At 38.3% G+C, this 21,864-nt stretch overlaps 2 protein-coding genes across 3 annotated transcripts; both read left to right on the top strand.

Annotated features, from left to right (window-relative positions):
* The first annotated feature begins 9,324 nt into the window (after positions 1-9,324).
* LOC120552400 lies at positions 9,325-10,778 on the top strand. 2 transcript variants are annotated; one of them, XM_039790453.1, is made up of 4 exons: positions 9,325-9,439; positions 9,570-9,894; positions 10,008-10,290; positions 10,402-10,778. In XM_039790453.1, exons 2-4 carry the CDS (start codon positions 9,635-9,637, stop codon positions 10,519-10,521), a joined length of 663 nt encoding a protein of 220 aa, XP_039646387.1. In that variant the 5' UTR covers positions 9,325-9,439; positions 9,570-9,634; the 3' UTR covers positions 10,522-10,778. The 2 variants fall into 2 exon arrangements, with proteins under 2 accessions (XP_039646387.1, XP_039646385.1); XM_039790451.1 differs by lacking the exon at positions 9,325-9,439 and having other exon boundaries at positions 9,524-9,894.
* A 3,586-nt stretch (positions 10,779-14,364) lies between these two features.
* LOC120552750 (delta-type opioid receptor-like) lies at positions 14,365-20,234 on the top strand. Its single transcript, XM_039790978.1, has 4 exons — positions 14,365-14,572; positions 14,873-15,125; positions 16,985-17,337; positions 17,698-20,234. The coding sequence occupies exons 1-4, from the start codon at positions 14,458-14,460 to the stop codon at positions 18,225-18,227; spliced, it is 1,251 nt and encodes a 416-aa protein (XP_039646912.1). The 5' UTR covers positions 14,365-14,457; the 3' UTR covers positions 18,228-20,234.
* Positions 20,235-21,864: the final 1,630 nt, after the last annotated feature.

Raw genomic sequence — 21,864 nt, 5'->3', positions numbered from 1 at the left:
ATATATATATATATATATATATATATACATACATACATACATACATATATATATATATATATATATATACATATATATATATATATATATATATATATATAGAAAAAGGGATATCCTGTTGTTGGTGGTGTTGCCGGTGAGTAATCCTCTGGTTATGGAAAAAATATTAAAATTGTTTTAATTTTCTCCCAGGTACTGTAAGTGATGTAATGAAATTAGGCCATTAACATCATCAACAGCATACCCTTCAGTGCATCAGCAGGGGTGTTGATGAAACCACATTAATGTAGCAACACCAAAGCTTTTCAGGCTGGTCGCTTATTCTCTCGGCCTAATGCACAGCAGTGTAAGCCTCAGTGCTTCTGTTTTAAATTGTAAAGTCAAATCAGTGCCACTCGAGCCGTATGTTATTAAGTGCAGATTGGAAAAACAGCCTACAGCCTTACAGCTCAGCATCAGGGTGATTTATCACGTTAATTCCTTTGACAGGGGCGATTCATTTTGAGATGAACTACGAACCACTGCCAACAAGCACACATTTATTCTTAAAGCACGTGTAATAGAGCATACATTATTAAGCAGCCGCATTATAAAGCAATAATTATGGCGCAGCCATAATAGGCTGTGCTAATCTCATTTTCATATTTGAGTTTGTTCAAGTTTGTTTCTGATTTATGAGGCTTGTTTACCTCAGACTCTCTGCAGCTAGTTGATTATTTCTTTATTTGGTTCTTTTTATTGACAGGTTTCATACTTTCCACATGAGCTAGAAAGTATTTTTAATTAAGTAATATATAAATCCTTTCTAAAGGTCACCACTCACTCCGGTGTGACTGCTGCGTATGGATGTCATAGAAACGTGGACACAACTGAGCAGCAAGTGATTCACCTCACACCCAACTGACCACATACCTCCATCTGTCCACTGTGTCAGTGACTGTGTGCACCCATCTGTAGTTGAGCGAGGGTGCTGCGCTGATGCAAACAACATGCATTCTAAAAAATATTAAAATAAAGAACGCACTGAGCTGCATGCATGGCGTCTATAAATGATGTGTCTCGGAGCAGGCGGGTGGCAAAGGTGGGCAGGAGTATGGCCCCCTAAAGATGTTTATGGTGTTGCACTCTCTTCATCTCCAACATTAACAAAACACTGAAGTTGCACTCTAGAGTTGTGATTAACCAGCAAAATGTCACTAAAAAAGACACAGCACCTTCTTGTACATGTCCATAGTTTAGGCACACATTGTCTCATATTCCGCCCTTGCATGCCCCTTCACTGCCCATATAGAATAATGATAAATAATTGTTTGTCTGGTCTTACTCACTACTATTTTTTGCAAGACAAATCATCATGAAACCCCGGAGACTTGTTCTGTTCTCAGGCAGACATGTGGAACATGTGGAACAAGTTTAATATAGAGAACAGTATTGTGTCTTTTGACTGCACAGAGTAATAATACACATTTTAATGAAATGGTAAGGTTGTTTCTGTTTACACATAGAAATATTAAGACTTATTTTGCATATGTATGAAGAAAGATGTGATCTTGCTGAAAAGCCATCCATTCCCCATATTAAATTGTGAATAAGAGAAGCTAGTTTATTTGTATTATACCAATCTAATTTAAAAGCAATATTAAACAAGTAAGTCTTCTTTGTTTTTACATATTTTGTATATTACATATGAGCAGGCCGCTGCAGGTTTAGTCTATATGAAATGTCTGCCTCACCATGCTTCTTTTTCTGAACTGTACATTTAATACAGTAATAATAATAATAATTGAACTATAAAAGGAGAAGCAGTCAGCTCAGAGTGTGCTAAACTATTAAGAGCCTCATAAAATGGTAATTAAAAAAGATCTACAGGTCACAGTGAGCCTGTTGTAATTAGTGTCTTCCTTCATGAAAACAATGCTTCCCCTCTTTTTTCCTGCATAAATTAATGTCTGTGTCTGGAAATTGGCAATCACAATCATGTTTCTCCTCTGTCAAAATGATTAACATTTGTTAGTTAAAGAGGCGGTTATGTCTCTGTAGTGTGGAGGAGGCATCTGTACATATAATATGTGACTGAAGTTTTCACCTAACCATCTGTTCACATCTCTGACATCATTATTAAAGCCCAAACATAGGACAGATCCACACCTGATGCCAAATGCAAAACAACACCATGTGTTACAGTATGTCACACAGACCCGTCGCCAGACCTCAGTCTTAAGTGGGGCATATGAAATACATGGGAGGGCACAATTATTATTAGCGTACAGTACGTATATTTATAATAATCATATACTCTTGTTATACTATTCGCACGTAATAAATAAATAAAAACAGGTAGCCTATATAGCCTACAACACATTACATAGAAGCAATGTTATGAATATCCATAAAACACTTGACTATACAACATATTAGATGTAACACCAGAAGCATATCTCAAACATTGCATTTTAAAGCAGTCAACAGAAGGATATGCATTGCTATGCATGTGCCATGAGACACACACGCACGCACGCACGCACGCACACACACACACACACACACACACACACACACACACACACGCACAGAGACTTTGAACCTACCGGTACTTTGAGTGGAGGCAGCATGTCCTCTCTTCAGTCCCTCCTGTCATTTGAAACTGCACGCTTATTTAAGCCCTTGTCTGTAAATCTTAAACCCCTTAATGAAGAAGGTCGCGTCCGATGATACAGATGTAAATTTCCTGCAGGCCTAACAAAATGCAGAGTCCTTTTCCACCGAGTAGCCTACACAAGCCAGTCCCTGTTCAAATACCAGCTAGAGGAAAATTATCGTTTTTTTTTTAACCAAACATTTTGACTGGATATTTCCTCAACACAACCTGTTTGGGTTTGTCCGTCACACCCCCTGATTCAACAGTTAGTTGTGGCCCAAATGCTGCCCCAGTCGCAGTTGCACTTGACCTGCAGGTCCTGCCAGGCCCAGGGTCGGGCTCCACGGAGCTACTAGCATCAGGCTCAGACTGTCGTCCAGGGGCTCCTTCTCCAACGACAACATCAGGAGGCGTCGGTGTCGTATCCAATTTGGCAGAGGAGAATGTTGGTGGGCTTTTCAACCACTTACGGATATCCATGACGAACTGAAGCAAGTAAGCCGGCGAAAACTCATCCAGCTTTCAAAAATGTGCGGTAACTGTTGAGCAGCTACACTGACGTAGGCTACGTCACGTCGTAGCCTAACTTTCTTTTCAGTAAGGCCGTGATAGGCTGTTGCAGTGTAGATTCCCATCAATCAATCAAAAATCACACCATTGTTTATTTATATTTTTAATGTTTTAATGATAAAGAATGCAACATTAATGCAACACAAAATTAGCAACTATGATAATATAAAATTAAAGTAATTTATTTAAAAGATCTGTGCCTCAAGTGGGGGGGCACAAGCATTTTTGGGGGGCGGGCCCGGCCCCCTATGGCCCGCCCATAGCGACGGGTGTGATGTCACATATAGCACATATATTAACATTGTTGATTGTGACTGAAATTTGGGAAAAAACATTTATTTCTGTATGTAGGCTATTTGGACAAAACTCATCATCAGAAAGTGGAAAAATTGTTGGCAGGCATACCAAATTGCTTAATGAATTAGTTTTTTTTTTTTTTTTAAAGTAAATGATCATTTTTGCTTTCCTATATTTGCTGTGAGTTTTGTCAAAATGGACATTTGCCATCACCACATCTGGAGCCATGAAAAAGAGACACAACTAGCGAGATTTCTATATTGCCAACATATTCCCAGCAGAGAATGTGCAGGAGCTTGCCAATATCACCATCAGCTCACATGCATAAAAGTAACTTCTATTGGGAACCAATGCTAACTGATGTTGTAACTTTGGGTTTTTAAGTCTTTTAATTTTTTAATTCCATTGGTATTTTATTTATTTATTGCCTCCTCCTCCATTTTACTGTGGGGTCTTATTTTAACAATTTTATGTGAAGCACTTTGTGACTAAAATGTAAAAGGTACTATATCAAATAAACGTAGGCCTATTATTATTATTATTAATATTATTATTATTATTATTATTATTATTATTTATTATTATTATTTTAAATAATTTACCCCCTGGGATTATTAATGTGATTCTGATATTATTATTATTATTATTATTATTATTATTATTATTATTATTATTATATAACATTAGCAAACATTGCCAGCTTGGTTCTTCTTTCCCAATAGAATACAGACAAATAAAAAAATGGAAACAGATGTAAACAATGTAGGCCTACATAGAGGCACAGGATTTTCTGATATTTTACATGTGAAGTGTAAGTTATGTAAAATAAGGCAATAAGCCCAGAGAGGCAGTAACTAAGTGGTGTTGTTAGGCACAAGGCGGTAAATAATGTCCTCAAGTGGCTTAGGCTTGTATAAAATGGATACTACATATACCTAGCAATGTTTAATAAAATAAATGCATTGTATCTACTTGCCTGCCATGCCTGATTACAGCTGCTAAGCTACAGTATGACTGGATAACAACTGTGCAGGGAATGGGTTAGACCAAAGTGCGGTATAGCAACATGTTGCATTTTGAGTGCCATATTGGGAAACTGTGGCTAACACATTGATCGCTTTATCTACATGCGCTGCCTGCTGCAAGTTCAGGCACAATCTCTGAGGGATGTAATTGTGAATATAGGACATCACTAATCAAAAAGCAGGTTAAAGTGTTACAGCACCTCATCAAATACCGAAACTTCTGATATGCATTGAAACTGAAGCAACTGTGAATATCAACTGTGAATTTTAGCTTTCACTACGATGTTTCTATATTATGAATCATTATGAACCATACATCCACTGATGTTTTCAGTGTTACAGCAGTCAATGTCAAGTCTTCTGCTATGTGTGTGTATGAACCATAGACTGTTAATATTATTTACAGTCTATGGTATGAATGCATGTGTGCGTCTGGGGTAGCACTGCATGGCTCTGAATCAAGGGTGAAAATGTTTTTCTCTTAAGTGAAGCTGCTGGGATATGCCTATTGATCCTGTCTATTGACAGCTCTCACTTCTCATTAAGTCGCAGGCATCCATCAACAAGGTTGTTGGCCCCTGCTGACTGTTGGTGGAAGATCACACCGAGGAGCTTTAATGTACTGTGGGCCGACATGCAGAGGTTCCCAGGATACCTCGCACAGTCCGTCCTGCAGAATAGATCAGGGTTACATTTGAGAGAATGCATGAAGGTTTAGTGAATGTGTGTGTTTGTTATTTATGAAAAACAGTGTCTGCAGGGAGCGGCCGTGCTGGCCGCTAATGGTAAACAAGTTTTAATGCAGAGAGGCAAATCATTCGCTACACTCTGATACTGAAGATACGGAAGATTTTCACAGTGTTGGTGTTTTCTCTGTGTAATATCAGGCTCTAGTGGGTTTGTGATAAGGTTCTTGGTTTATTGTTTTTTACAGTAAATATAGAGTTGTATTATATTGGCATGAGGACAGTGCTGTTCAACTCGAAAAATATTTTTTTTCACAAGAAAATAAAAAAGCAGGACTGTAATATTTTATGTAATAAAACTGTTTATGACAGTTCCAGCTCCAAAGAATAACAGCCCAATTTTTTTTATAACATCAAAATAAAAATAAGAGAATTTTACTTTATGTCGAAGCAAAACTAAAGTTAAGCTTGTAGGTTAATGTTGAGTATAATGATAGAGTACTGTATATAATATGTAGTGAATGTGATGCTTTTCAGAAAAATTTATACAAATTTCCCATGAGAACATGCTCATTTATAACAGTATGTGATTAAGAAAAAATATATTGTAATTTAATATTATGTGTAATTAGTCCATAGTTTACATCAGGACACATATTATGAGTAATGATTTGTCTCGGTCTGTAAAAGCCTCTCCCAATTGTCTCATCATTTCTGGCCTCTTTCCATACCTTGCATCACTGCTGCCTCCTTCTCCAACTTTTTAACTACATCAACCCCTAAATTCTCCAACTTTCCACCCCTCTCTCTTTGATGTAGAGGTCTGTTTGCGGTCAATCCCTCGGCCATTGATTGTAAATGTCCCGCTCGCTCACAGAGCAAATTCAGCATTTTTGGACATGATTGGCTGCTCCTCTGGGTCATAGATCACACACAGTGTGCCCCGCTGGCTCCACACCTCAAGGTGGATCTCATAAACACCGACAGTATGGATGTGCTTTAGGGGGACTTTTGTTGTATCGATATATCTGTATGTGTTTGATTAGAAAATTTGACAAATCAATTAAATTATAATGCATTTTCAGACCACTGTCTTGACAGTAAAACTCTTCCTCTGTTTTCTGTCTTTTGCTAAACTTACATATCTTACAACAAGTTTACTTTTTCTTACTTTGGTTGAAGCCACATTGATCATGTCTGGCTGTGGCTTTTTACTCAGGAGTGTCTACGGTCTATTCATTGTTCAGAGTTCAGGGCTGGATTTACCACTGAGGACACCAAGGTGATGGACTTTGTATTGCTTCTAAGAATTTGGGGCTTCAACTAACAATTATTTCCATTATTGATTTATCTGCTCATTATTTTCTTGATTAATCAAGGAATAGTTTTGTCGATGAAATATTAAAAGTAGTAAAAAAACAAAACAAAAAAGGCCATCACAACTTCCCAAAACCCAAAGTGAGGCAGCTTGTTTTGTCTGACCAAGGAACAAACACGTTTGGACTCATTGTGTTTGGAAATGGCAAAACAAATTGAAAAATAGAGGCATGTAGCCTATTCAAATACTCAAACAAAACAAGGTTGGGGTGCAACACGTTACTTTTTAGTCCACTCAATAACAGATCAGTGTGGTCGCAGCCTTTGAAAGAACAGCTCTGATTGAAGAACACAGCTTGCAAGATACAATTTATAACATCAGGGTTCTCTTGGTGAGTGCACTTTGGGGATGGTAGAGTATTTTTTCCAATAACACAAAAATGCATTACTACCTACGCCATGTTGGGATCAGCAGAAAAACATGCTCAATTACCCACATAGTGTGTGAATCCTGCAGGGAAAACCTCCAGCCTGAAAAGCTGCTCTCTCTGAACCTACACATTTTCTATCTTTGCCTCTCTGCTTCATGTTACGTGAATGTACTATAGTGAAGCACTGTAGGTAGATACACTGTAGGTCATAACACACTCACACACACACACACACACACACACACACACACACACACACACACACACAGCTGGTGTGTTACCAGGCATCAAATTGTGATGCCCTTTGTTACTGCTGAGGTGTTTAGAAAAAGAAAACATGAACAAAACATCATGGGTAGCGATGCAAGAGTAAAGGAAAATGATTCACATCACATGTACTACACTATAAAATAGAATTAAATATATAATATCCACTTTTTCTTCATGTCATTTTTTTTTCCTGTTTTTAATTATGAAGAATATGTAGATTATGTGAGACAAAAGGGCGTGGGGAGGTTTTGATTAAACCAAAATGAAATGGTATGTGGGCGTAAGCGCACAGTATTTGCCCGAGGACATCAGAGCAATAAATGTTTGACAGGCACAACGGTGCACTTTTTCATTTTATTTCTTTTAGTAAAGGGCTTCCAGATAATAATTTTGTTGGTCTCCTTCAGAAATCCTTTTAGACTAAACTTTTAGAATAAATATCTGGGCCACAAACATTAAAATGCATCACTCTGCTTGCATAATTTCAAGGACTGAACCCAAATTAGATCCAGGGATCCTCTTTGACCCACTCGCTTCTCTATGCGGGCGAACAAAAAACAAAAACATGTTATGGCATCCATCTGTCCTTTCATGCCTGTGAGTTCAGACAAATCTGTGAGAGATACTCTACCGGCCTCCCACGTGTCTACACAAAACCTGCACATTATGAGCAGACTGTGAATATCATCATCAGCGTCACACACGATTTCACACAATGGAGGCTTGGTGCTCCGGTTAAATATATCAGTAAGTTGGAGCTGTCTATTAGGATAGAGATGGGTACGTATGTCTCTGAAGCCATTCTTCCTTGAGAATAGCAGAACAGAAGACATAATGGGAAACCTTAAAAGCATTCATAAGAGGCAAAATATCTCCTACACAGCCCATGCAAATGCCGTAGCAATCAGGTCAGTACTAGAGTACTAGAAGTGCCCAAGATGTCTGGGTGTATGAGATCTCTGAAGCAATCAAATCAATGCATTACAGTCCTTTCACTGAGCCTTTGCTGGATGCCATTCAACCGGGTAACTCTTTTTTCTGTATGTATGTCTGACGGCCACATTCTGCTTTTATGATGAATCATGCACAATTTGCTGATGGGAGAACATTTCACTGGAATTGTTGCTTGTACGATTTTGTAATTGTAACAAATAAAATTGATTGATTGATTGATAAATCCCTGGGGCCTGACAGATGAATTCTATTTTTTTTTAAACTCACAGAAACTGGTTCTACTACTCTTAGAGATGTTTGAGCCTCCATCTCTCTGCTCCTCAAGAAGTATAGTCTGTACTCAAAATAGCACAAAGCATGAGTCACATCTTATGTTGTTTGTTGGTGAGCACAGATGCAGACTTTCAATGTAATCTCCTTCTAAATCTATTTAATCCCTCACTGTGGACATACACTTGAAATACTTACACTGACAAGATTGTGTCTTTGTTTCACGTAAGCTCAGCAGAGCATTGGTCTATGTAGAGATAAGGATGGGATTTATTTAGAATAGTAATATGATGTTGAATTGTATTCTTGTATTGTATATTGCGGTGGGTCAGAGGTCAGGGTTTACTAACACAGAGCTTGAGTCGGATTTGTTTGGATGATTACAACAGAGGTCTAGAGTAGATTAAAGCAAAGATCTACTCCTACAGTAACATTGTCAACTCAAAAATGAAATTCACATTATTGATCTGTTATGTAATTGTCATGAATGCAAGCAAATTCCAAAGTAGGATTTTATGATAGTAGCGTGGCTCTAGGGAATGCAACGTCGGTCAATTGGGCCCCCATCAGACTGAAATATGTCAACAACAATTACATGGATTGCTGTGGTATGTTGTGTACACATTCATGGACAAAGAAGCTTACAGTTTTTTTTATTCGCTTTGGTACTATTATTGCAAGTATGTGGTAAAACCTCACAACTGTTAGTACAAAACTCAAAGCAGATCATCAAAAAGTTTTTTTTTTTTCAAACATGTAATCACATGTTCAATTGACTAAGTACAACGCACAAAATTACACATTCACTTTTTCACCACACCTAATCAGTGTGTCATCAAGACTTACCTTTCATATGAAGTAATTGTCTTTCAAAATGCAATGCTCACAATACTTTTGATATGCTTCTCATCTGATTTGTGTAAATACATTTGACCAACACTTAATCCAACTGATCTTAATGGTTAATCACTTAACCATTTGGTAAACCTATATATTTCCATTTCAGCAATACAGTATATGGATTTTGAGAACTATAGAAATAAAATGTGTTTGTAAGAACATATAAAATAACCACACCTGATGAGAACTCGTTATTGCTAATTGATTTCAGATGGGGTAACCACAATTGGTCATTAGATATAAGTGAGGGTCTGAACACTGGCAATTTCTTTCAACATGGACCAGGATAGACAGCAAGGAATTGGAAGAGCTCGTGGACGAGGGATCCGTCAGAGAGGTGGGCATGGGGCCCATCAAAGGGTTGGTCATCGGAGAGGGGGAGGCAGAACTGTTGTCTCTAATGAAGTCCGGGCCATCGTCGTTGATCATGTGGTGAACCGAGGCCTTACTATGGCAGAAGCTGCCAGATTAGTTGAGCCAAATCTAAAAAGATCAACTGTCAATTCTATCATCCGAACCTTTCGCCAAGAAAACCGGTAAGTGTGGAAGATGTATACTATTACATTCACAGTAAATTGTAATGCATGTTAACATGTTACAGTATTTGTACAGCATGATCTATTGATGGTATTCTCCGTTCTATGCTTAGAATTAACAGAAAACCCCATAGTGGTGGTCGTGGCCGTGTGCTGACCGACCAGCAAGAGTTGGCAGTGGTGGAAATGGTGAGGGCCAGGAATGATATACGGCTGTCAGAAATAAAGCAGGAAATTGAGGAGAACAATGACACCTTTGCCAATGTGGCATCCATCAGCCTACCAACAGTAGCCCGCCTTTTAAAGCGGCACCAGGTATCAATGAAACACATTTACCTGGTGCCTTTTGAGAGAAACAATGACCGGGTGAAACAACTAAGGGCTGAGTATGTTCAGGTACAGCACTATACTGTATATTGTTTTACTGTTACTATTTGAAGCATCACTTGCATCATATGTATATTGGAACAACACTGTAAAAAGAACTAACCAAATTATATTTTTCAGAGGGTTATGGTGCTTGACGCTGACGTAACATTATTGGCCAACGGGCCACTGTCCAAGTGCCTGGACAACGTGGAGGAAACGTCTCTATGTGCGCAGCTATCTCTGAAGATGGTGTCCTAGGACGTAGGCCATTACTTGGCTCCTATAATGCTGCACATCTTATTGAGTTTCTCAATGAAATTGAGCTGGCCTGTCAAGGTGAAGGGGTCACATATGTAATTGTGTGGGACAATGTCAGTTTTCACCACGCAGAGGTAGTTCAAGCATGGTTTCAGACCCATCCTCGATTCATGACCCTCTACCTGCCTCCATACTCTCCTTTCCTCAACCCTATTGAGGAATTTTTTTCAGCATGGAGGTGGAAGGTCTATGATCGCCATCCCCTCCGTACCACCCTCGCTTCAGGCCATGGATGATGCATGTGATGACATCAATGTAGACCAATGTCAAGCATGGATTCGTCATGCCAAAAGATTTTTTCCAAGGTGCTTGAACAATGAAAACATTCATTGTGATGTGGATGAGAATCTATGGCCAAATGCTCAAGACAGGCTTGAGCCAAATTAATGTAATGTGTGCACTAATTGTTATGTTTTGTTCTCATTTAGTTACATTATAGAAAATATAACTATGTTACAATTATATCTGAAAAATAAAAACTAATTTGCCCAAATGATTGTAGAGGATGTCTTCATTGATCCTTCACTTGATTACACATAGGAGAGATATTTTGGAAATGATAGATTATGTAAATGTAAGTAATGTAAGTGTATTGCCTAATGTGTAACGGTGTAATATGTATTTTATAGTACTATAGCATATTGATTTCAGCACTTCTAAGGCTGATTTGAAACATGTATCTTGCATTGTTTGCTGTTGGATGAACTGACTGTTAAAAGTACTAAACTGAAAGAAGATCATACTGTTGTGTTTCGGTGATTAAACCAAATGTTCTCATTACATATTACAATAATCTTGTGTTTGAAACGATCATGTGGACTGAAAACATTACATCAGGTTTTGAAAGAATGACTAGCTGCGTTACAAGTGTGATCAGTTTGGATATTTGTACTAAGAGTTTTGAAAATGTACACCTTACTTGTGACTACCAAAGCGATTAAAAAAAACTGTAATAACTTCTGCAAACCTCTGACTTTTTCCTCTAGGCTGATCATCAGGAAATACTTTTGTTTATGACTAAATACCTAAACTATTGACGTTCCCATCAGCTGTACTTTGTTTTGTCTGTCTGCCTCTAGATAGATAGATAGTTAGGTAGATAGATGGGTAGGTAGATAGATGGGTAGGTAGGTAGGTAGATAGATAGATAGATAGATAGATAGATAGATAGATAGATAGTTGGATAGATATTTAAATTCTGAAACTAAGTTAGTATATTGATTTAAATTTCACAATACAAACATTCAATATGTATTACACTTGTGTCAGCCCCGGTATTGGCACGTATGCCTTCATCCAATTTCCTAGATTTCTCTTCTTTTATTTTTTAAATTTTTTACTTGTCTGGCTGTAGCCTATCCCAGCATGCAGAGGGTGATTGGCAGATTTCCCAGATTAATTTTCCTCCCCTCAAAGGGTCACTGGGGATGCTGTAACACTGTGCTTTGACCAGGTCGTGTGAGAAAGCTTTTTTCCCTTCCTGTCTCAAGATTTCACCTTTTTCTTCTTCTTTCAGAGCCCCAAGACAGTTCAGTCAGCGACTGTGAACTTGCCCCGACATTACAGAGCTATCTATATCACAGCCAGTGTATGTTGGACCAGCAGGGATAGAAAATTGCCACTCCATGAAAAACAAATGAAGTAATGACTTTGTGGAGCCAGAGGAAAATAATTGACAAATTGAAGTTGTCTAAATAACATTCAGCACATTTAAAGATCAGCTAGCTTTAGGGAAAACTTGCTGCATGTTTATAGTGGCTGAGATTTGCCTCAATCCATCAAAAACTCAACATTAACAAACTATACAAAAGATAAATACATTCATAAGCATAACAGTTAAAAAAATAGTTTTACTGGTAATAAAATAAAAAGAAGACATTTCACAAAATGAAAAACAATTATTGTAATGTTAATATGTATATCCATTTCCCTAATTTAAATAACTCCAACTAATTGGCCTGATTGCTGCAGTGATAAATGTCTGAGTATAAAGAAATGTAATGGAAGCAGATACTCAGAGCAGAAATGAACTAATTCAGTACTTAGTTTGAGTCAGCAGCGGCAAAACTGTTAAAAGTAATGTCTTTCTGCAATAATAACTTTTGACTTTTCATTGGTTTTTCTCCTTATATTCACCATAATTACTGACAGAAGCTCAGAGATCCATTTATTCTAGAGGGCCTTGAGGAATCAGCAAATGAGACCTTTTTACATCCTCAGACATTAGCTTCACTGTAGTAGATATTACTTTGCCGAGCGATGACATGCTGAGGATGACTCACATTATGATCCACTATAAATCACTGTTGCATAATATTCACAAAAAGCATCAATCTAATGGATCCAATGTAAACATTAATACGTCACTTTTTATTTTTAGTCTGATTCATGTTTCATTCAGTCAGTTTCATGTAACCCCTGCAGCCCGTATCTTTGATACAACTGATGAAAATGATCTCATGTGATGAAGAAATTATGAACAAGATGAAGAAGTTATAAACAAGACAATCTTGGCTTTCAGGATAGAAAAAAAATCCACTTGCAATAAAGTTTTAATTAAACAACTTAACTCTTGTGTTATGTTGACATTTGCCATACTTCCTCATTGTTTGGGTCCCACAGACCCACTGCTGGATGTCTAAAATATACATTTAAAAAAATATTCTGACCTTATTTAAACCCAATATGTGGAATATATGGAAGCTCTTCCTTTTGACACAAACAGCTATAGTCATGTGACACAGAGCATGTTATTACACCAAATAGGAAAATATGTAATGGTGTAGGATATATGTTATATGAGCATAAATAAACATATATGTTAAGGGATTCAGAGAATGTCGGACCCAAATGCAGAGACAGCAGGCATTGATGAGCTTGAGGATTTAATACAATAAAATCCATACAAACTGACAAATCTCATACAAATGAGTCCTAAATACAGCAGGCAAAAGTAATCCAAAACATAGTGGGAGTCAAAAAACAGGAATCACAAGAAACAGGAACACCGAGACAAAAAGGTAGACTACACACACACACAATCCAATACAGAACAATGATCTGACACTAGACAAAGACAACACAGAGACTAAATACAAGAGATAACAAGGTGAACAAGGAACAGGTGACACGAGGACTCAGGAACAGGTGAAACACATCAGGGTGGGCAAATAATAACAAAGCCGGGAAAACACAAGGCAGGAAGTAAAACAAGACATAATGCACCTCACACATTTGTGCAACACACTTCACTTACTATCATAATAATATGTTCATTTACAGCCTGTGATGCCAGTATTGCAGGATAGAGAGTTGTTTCCTGGCACCTATACTGAAGGGCATCCTTTAAAAAAGACTAAATGCATCAGGTTGGGGGAGATACAAGCAACATTGTGCATATAAAGCTATTTTTCCACGCACCCTTGAACAAAACATATATGTTAATCAGCATTTCAATGTGAAAATTTTTTAAAAAGTAAGAAAAATCATAGTAGGCGATGTTAACAAAGCAGCAACATTCGGAGATCTGAGGCTGATTGTAATGCTCGGGGATGTCTTGGTTAATGATGTTAACAGTCGTTACTCCCCTGTGACATGGATTGTAGAAAGCTGTGTGCCTGCCTGCAGGTTATTGTCATTGCTCTGTCATTTCATATTTTGGGTGAAGGTTGGTTGGGCTGGTGTGTGTGTGTGTGTGTGTGTGTGTGTGTGTGTGTGTGTGTGTGTGTGTGTGTGTGTGTGTGTGTGTGTGTGTGTGTGTGTGTGTGTGGTGGGTCTAGCCTGACATGCGCACCGCCTCTCCATCGGTGCGTGTGCACGAGAGTCCGCAAAGCCGCTGCTGCTCCTCTCCGCGCGCAGTACCATCCAAAAACTTTGATGAGCTGTAACCTTCACCAAGGAAACAAAACAACCCGAACTGAATACATAAACTATATATATATATATAAATATATATTTTACAGGTTGCGTCCGCTTATTTGGGTCGATCAAGGTGAGTACCTGCGAGCTTCAAATTTGATGTGTTGTCGTTTTTCCTGAAAGGCTGTAGAGCTCTTGTGTGTTTATTTCCGACTATATGCTTTGCATGATCTACAAGTTTGCTTCTGAACCGAAGTGAAGTTTGTAAGGCTTTTGAAGTAACGTGATGATGTAGGCTATTTGTTTTTAATTATCAGGATTTAAATCTTTTTTTCACGTGCAGTCACACCGATGTGCACCACATCACTTATTGCCATACAAGCATTTTTTTTTTCATTAAATGTCTTATTTTAAAGCTTCTTTTTTTTGAAAGGTGTGAAAATGGAAAGCACTCCGGTTGAAATTTTCAAAGAAGACAATAAGTGCTTCTCTGCGCTGTTGGAAGACTGTCCGGTGAATTCTTCAGCCTGGGTGTCCGGATACTCCGAGAGCCGCAATATGACCCACGATGATAGCTGGGAGGCGGAGGGCATGTCTCCCATCATCCCCATCATCACTGCAGTCTACTCCGTGGTGTTTGTGGTCGGCTTGTTGGGCAACTGCCTCGTCATGTATGTGATCATCAGGTAAGGTCATAAAAATCCATACAATAGTGTTCACAATGGCAATGCACTTTATATAGGAATATAATAGCAATGTTGATTTAAAGTTGCAGTTTGAACATAAAGGATCATTTTTAACAAGAAATGTTCTGGAAATTGAGAAAAGATGGCTAGTAATCTATGTTGCCATGGATGCCTAATTATGTGTTTTTAGAATTAGAAAACAACCGAGGTCTATGCAGAAGAATGTGTTCCTCCAGTCACTGTAAATGTTATTACTTGCGGAGAAGGCACTGGCACCGACCCGTGGGCTTTCACAGTGACCTCAATGCCATCTGGTCTATGTCATAGTTGTTCTTACTGCCTGGATGCTCTCTAGAGACTGGTCCTCTGCTCTAAAGCCCACTTCTACATCTCATCCAATGAGCTAGCATGTTACCTGTTAAATGGCTGGGATAATATCTAAATATATACATGCATTTTGCTATAAGTCAGAAGAGACAAAAAGTTGCATTTTGACAAAGAAAGGGTTGAGATCAGTGCTAATGCATGGCAATTGTTTCTGCCTCCTTCAAAGTGGCCAATTTTATGAATCCAATAACCCCCAAGCTCCACAAAATAATAATAATAATATTCTGTACATTTCTCCTGGTGGACATGATATTAATCATAGTTGAAAGCAGTGGTGCTTTATCAAGCTGATAGCCTGCTTGTAGCTCATTGGCCATTATTTATGGTGTGAGAGCCAATAAATCTCCTTTGATGTAATGTAAAATGCAGCAGTGGCATCCAGAATGCTTCGGTTGGTAGACAACAATTACCTCAAATCAGATTGATTGTGTCTCCTGTCGGTAGAAGCCAATTTTATCACTCCAGTTACAGAAAAGACTGTATGTTATACTGTTTAGTTGCTCCCTGGTGGAGGATTAAGTCAAAGTCAAAAAGCGTTTTATGTTGATTTAGAGTAAACAACACCTGAAATTACTCTCATCTAACTCCTACAAAGTCAACATAGGCCACATATTAGATGCTGAGCAAAGCCATTATTAGAATTATCTGACAGGGAAGTGCACCCTTTATGGCTTTAAATGGTGTACTGTTAAAGCCGCTCTAATCAATTTTTTTACAACCACAACAGTGGATCAAATACTACATGAAGGAGGTCGCTCCTGAACCCAAAGATAATTATCCCCCGACTGCAGTCCCCCTCAGCTCTAAGTAGTGTTTTAGCGTCTCATTGTTTTGGTAAATGTTTTGATTCACTCTCACAGCTCTCATCAGTGCCGTTTCCAGTCACAGCAGGCAGATAAAGCTCAGATGAAACCACTGAACACTACCTGCTCAACACCAAACAACACTGAGATGAAAGGCCCTCTTTAGAGCCAGTGTTTGGTTTGTCCATTCTGGGCTACTCCAGAAACATGGCGGTGCAACATGGTGGACTCCATAGAAGAAGACCTGCCCGCTCAATATGTAGATATGAAGGGCTCATTCTAAGCTAACCTAAACACAATGATTCTTAGTTCCAGGTGATTGTACTCACATCGTTATAAATATTATATTCCCTTTCTGCCAATACATCCCCCTAATTCCCACACGCTGGTTTTAACGCTATCATAATTTAATGAAGGGGGAAAAAAAGTTGACCACACATGGCCTGCAATCATCAGCATACTATAAATAACAATAAAGTGTGAGTCAGAAAAATGGCATGACGGATTCAAGGAAGCAGCGGGGAATAATGGACAATGTTTAATTCATAATAAGACAAGAAGAGCCAACCAAGCAATAAACGGCTGCTATATCTGGATGGGTGGTTAGCTCTGGTCATCTATCTACTCCTCACTATCACAGGACAACCTTGTGTTCTGCGTGTTTAACAGGTACACAAAGATGAAGACAGCCACCAACATTTACATTTTCAACTTAGCACTCGCTGATGCCCTTGTCACCACCACAATGCCTTTCCAGAGCACGGACTACCTGTTGAATACCTGGCCCTTTGGTGAGGTGGTCTGCAAGGTCTTCATCTCCATCGACTACTACAACATGTTCATTAGTATCTTCACCCTCACCATGATGAGTGTGGATCGCTATGTGGCTGTGTGCCACCCGGTGAAAGCCCTGGACTTCCGCACTCCGATCAAAGCCAAGATGATCAACGTGTGCATCTGGATCCTATCCTCAGCTGCAGGGATACCTGCTTTTATCCTGGGTGGCACTCAGACGAAGAGTGGTGAGGAAGTGCTTTAACCATCCCTGAATAACGTTGAAAAGCTTTTAAGTATTGGAGACTTACTCAAATCATATGCCAATAATATTTTAAGAGCAGAAATATATTCTTTCATCCGTCAGTGCAGAGTTTTCCATTAGCCACACATCATGCTCCTTCCTTCCTAAATATATAGATGATGTCAGAAAAAAGCAGAATTTAGAGCAAAATGTACCCTTTTGAGTGCAGATTAGCTGTTCCATAACCGTTTGCAAAATTGACAGCAGAAGGGCACAGAGTGGGATTTTATTTGTGATAAAGCAAATGTGCACTTCATCACGTAATTCACATCTCCCTCCCTCCCTGTCTCCTTTGCTCCTGCAGACATAACTGAGTGTGCCTTACAGTTCCCAGAGCCATACGTTTACTGGGACACACTGATGAAGATATGTGTGTTTGTCTTTGCCTTCGTCGTGCCTGTGCTCATCATCACCGTGTGCTACTCTCTCATGGTCCTGAGGCTGAAGAGCGTCCGAATGTTGTCCGGTACGCGGGAAAAAGACCGCAACCTGCGGCGGATCACGCGGCTGGTGGTGGTGGTGGTCGCTGTGTTTGTAGTCTGCTGGACTCCCATTCACATTTTTATCCTGGTCAAGGCACTTGTGAGCATACCTGAAACCACCGCCATCATGGCCGCCTACTTCTTCTGCGTTGCTCTGGGCTACACAAACAGTAGCCTGAACCCTGTCCTGTATGCCTTTCTGGATGAGAACTTCAAACGCTGCTTCAAAGACTTCTGCCTCACGGCCGAACTGAATGGGGAGAAGGTGTCAGGAAGCAAGAAGACCCCCAGCAGTGTGCGTGAGGCCGCTGTTGCCCTGGAGAACTCAGATGGGACTAGAAAGCCGACATGACTAGCAGTGGAACTGTCTTCAATTTCCCACATTGGAAAAGAAGACTCACATGACCTGGGCCTAACCCACGTCACATCTGCAATGTAGTTTTGACTCTATTGCAGAATTCATTTGTATTATCACTTGGGGTTTAATCAGTGCCACCATTTATATGATTTAATTTTAACAGATCAAATTAATTATAAGTTGTGTTCCACTTTGATTAATTTTTCCCCTCATGGCAGTTGTTATAAAGATTGCGTATTTACTGTAGGTGGATGTGAAATTGAAAATAATTTGGTTCAAGCAGATACAAAGGCCACATGTGATTAAAGTTTGTCTTTATTTGTCTATGCTTTTCAAACCATTCTCTGTCCTTGCTAGAAAGTATATTATTAAGAAAGAACTGAATTTATTAATTTTTAATAGGCGGATGTTTACCCATGACTAGCAAACTGCCCCATGATCATCTCTTTACAATTGCTATGCTGTCTGCTACTTCAGTACCATGGACAGCGTCATGAATTGGTCAGTACACAGCACAGTTTCAGAGTCATGGTCGGAGCCATAGATTAGAATTTGAACAAACCTAGTCAGATAAAGGATCAGTGAGACAGACTAGACTAACATATTTAGCTACTAAGGGATGGAGAGGGGGATGGCAGGTTAATATGCCTTCATTTTGGTCATTTTGCTAACAAGAGGGATGGCATCCCCCCTCAAATCTCCTACGGACTATAAGTTTTCCTATAAGTGGGACGTCCCCAAACCATGTGGCACATCCCAAACAATATTGCAAAATGTCAACATTTCTCAAGAAAATTGTTGATTATTTAATAGAAAAATTACAAAGAGATGGATGAAAAATGTAACCTGATTGGATCCTTCACATAGTATACTTGTTACATCAGTGTTTTTATGCTCATTTATTTGCTTTATGTTTCTCAAATTCTATCTTTTCCTGTAATTTCCTCCAATAATGTTTTTATTGCCAAATGTGCCTTTGACAGTCCAGGATAACAAATGTTTATAGCAGCCGAAAATGATTTCAGTAATGATTACTAGGGTCAAACAGCAGCTGTTTTTTTTTTATACACAATGTCACAGAAGTGAGTCATGTTGGACTTTGATGTTACTGGGAGGTAAACAAAAAAGTATCCAAACTGCATCAAAGGAAGTTTATTGATGAGAAAACTTAAAAAATCCTGGACTTGAATGTGCATTTAAAATTTGACAGAGGGCTCTCTATCAGCTTTGATTCTGGAGTTGTGTCCAGTTTGATAAGTTGTTCAATTAATGGTATATAATTTAATCACATGTGCTTTGTGAAATGCTTGTGCTATTATTGTGGGGAGATGTTCTCATCAGTGCAATCTGAAAACATGAGTATAGCTGTTTAAAGTTGGTTAAATACAGTGTATTTATTCATCTGTACAGTTTGATGGTATGTATACATAATTTTGTATAGACAACAAAAAATATTGCACAGACATCATTTAAAAATACTGTATGTGTAGCATGTCAATGATCATTGCTATGATAGTATAATGCAACATAGGCAGCCTGTATGCTTTATGGACTGTGCTGTTATTTCGAATGTACTGCAAATAGATTCTGTATTATATAAACATATGATTACCCATGGTATTAACTCCTGTAACTCATTAGCTAATTTTTATGTAATTCAGTAGTTAAAACCATTTTCATGAACATTTTGTTTCACTCTCAAGTCCCTGAACCAGAGCTTTGTTGTTTTGGGGCTTACTGTTAACAAATCTCTATGTATACTGGCATAAAAATATATAAAGCACATAAGTTCTGTTACTTGACAAAACAATAAGAGACATTATCCTAAGGAACCACACTGTGACCAAGACATTGTTATTTTATTCTTAGTCTCTGTGTTTACTGTTTAAATCTGTTGCTGCTGTATATTGTCTTTGACTGCTGCCAACCGAACAGCAGATGTATTGATCAAAACATCCTGTGTGTAAAGCACTTAATATTAAAGCAAGTTTAACAAATCCACTTTGATTCTCTTCTCTTGCAGTGACAAGCTCATCTTGTTATCAGTTTTCATTTGTAAATTCTCTGCAGTGTGTAATGGTGATACTCCCCTTAGACACCATCAGAAACGTCTTTCTGTGTTTGCACTGCATCATTACTTTTGAATATTTTATTCTAAAAGAAAGAACTGTCCCTCACAGTGGCTTATTTAAATTACAGTTTGACAGATAAAGAGCAGTTTTTGTTTTTAGAGATGAGTTTAAGTGGGAGGTCGGGAGCCCACTGTAGGTGTAGATTTAGTGTTATACTGTATGCCCACAGCTCCCTCCAGAGGATGGAAACTGTAATTTCAAAAAAAAAAATACATGTGGTCTGATTAAAAAAATAAATCTTCCAATGATTGATAGTTGCATTCACATAACTTGACATAAGCAGATGGTTCACTACAGCCATCTACAACAGCTTGCAGCAGGTGGTCAGACTGAGGAGAACATGGACGGATTTGCCATTCTTCTCCTCCCCTTGCACAGTGTACATCATTTCTGGCTCCAGGTTTGCTGTGAGGTAATTCATTAAACACAACAAAAATAGAAATATGCAACAAATAAGCACAACATCAGCTAAAATAATGAATGTCTTAATTCGATATAGCCTAATTAAGCAGAAACTTCTGTAAGGCCCTTATCATGTTAGTGATTTATCTCTACACTCCACAACAAAACACAAACTAAGACCCTTGGAGGTCTGTCGGTCTAGGGCCCAGGGGCAGTTCCCTGCTTTGCCTGATTGGTAATCCAGAAATAAGGATATTAATGATATAAAAATATTAAATAATAAAATATTGAACATTAGATTTAAAAATTGATCAAATCTTCTAATCTTTTGGTCTTTTAATCTGTATAATGAGTAAGATAGCCTACCCTAATATTATTTAAACACACTTTAATCCGAGAGTTCATCCTGATTTTAATTAATTATCTTTTGTTTACTTGAGTGGTAACTTCATTTTCTGTTATTTTACAGAAATCTGCTTGACCTATTTAGTTCTGGTGGATAAAGCATCATACCCTTAAGGCAAAGGGCTTTGGCAATGGACATAAATCAAACATAAAAGGATATGGGCATTGAAACCCCACCCCTAATTAGTGTGCTATTTTATATTAACTATCTGTGTTGAATGTTTAGATATCTTTAAATGTTATGTACGTGTCTGTATTTCTTTTTTGATTACTGTTTGCAGCCAAAAAACAAACAGAAACATATAATTTAACATATTTTTCTATTATTAAATATTTTAAAGTAAAATAAGGGACATAAATACAAACAAATAATCTAAAAATGAAGAAAAAACACAAAAATAAAAGACCTTAAAGGGCGCGGCTGAAGCATAGACTGTAAATACCGGTTTATTTGTAATGGAATAGAATAATAGCTGACAGTTAATACCAGTAGGAGGCAGTAATGCAACATACGGGATGCCAAATGCAGTAAGCGTAAAACCAATGACAGTAGCCTATATGAACCATAGACATAATATAGTCTATGCGTAAAGCGTAAAACTCGTTCTCCATGGTAAAAAGAAGTGGAGAAGAAGAGGAGGGCGCGGCTGAGTGAGCGAAGTGAGTCACGTGACTTTTCTGACGTCACTGCT

Source organism: Perca fluviatilis, chromosome 22, assembly GCF_010015445.1.
Source record: "Perca fluviatilis chromosome 22, GENO_Pfluv_1.0, whole genome shotgun sequence".
In the NCBI taxonomy this organism is placed as follows: domain Eukaryota; kingdom Metazoa; phylum Chordata; class Actinopteri; order Perciformes; family Percidae; genus Perca; species Perca fluviatilis.
Note: the sequence above shows the minus strand (reverse complement) of the source record. Positions and strands in the feature narration are given on the sequence as shown.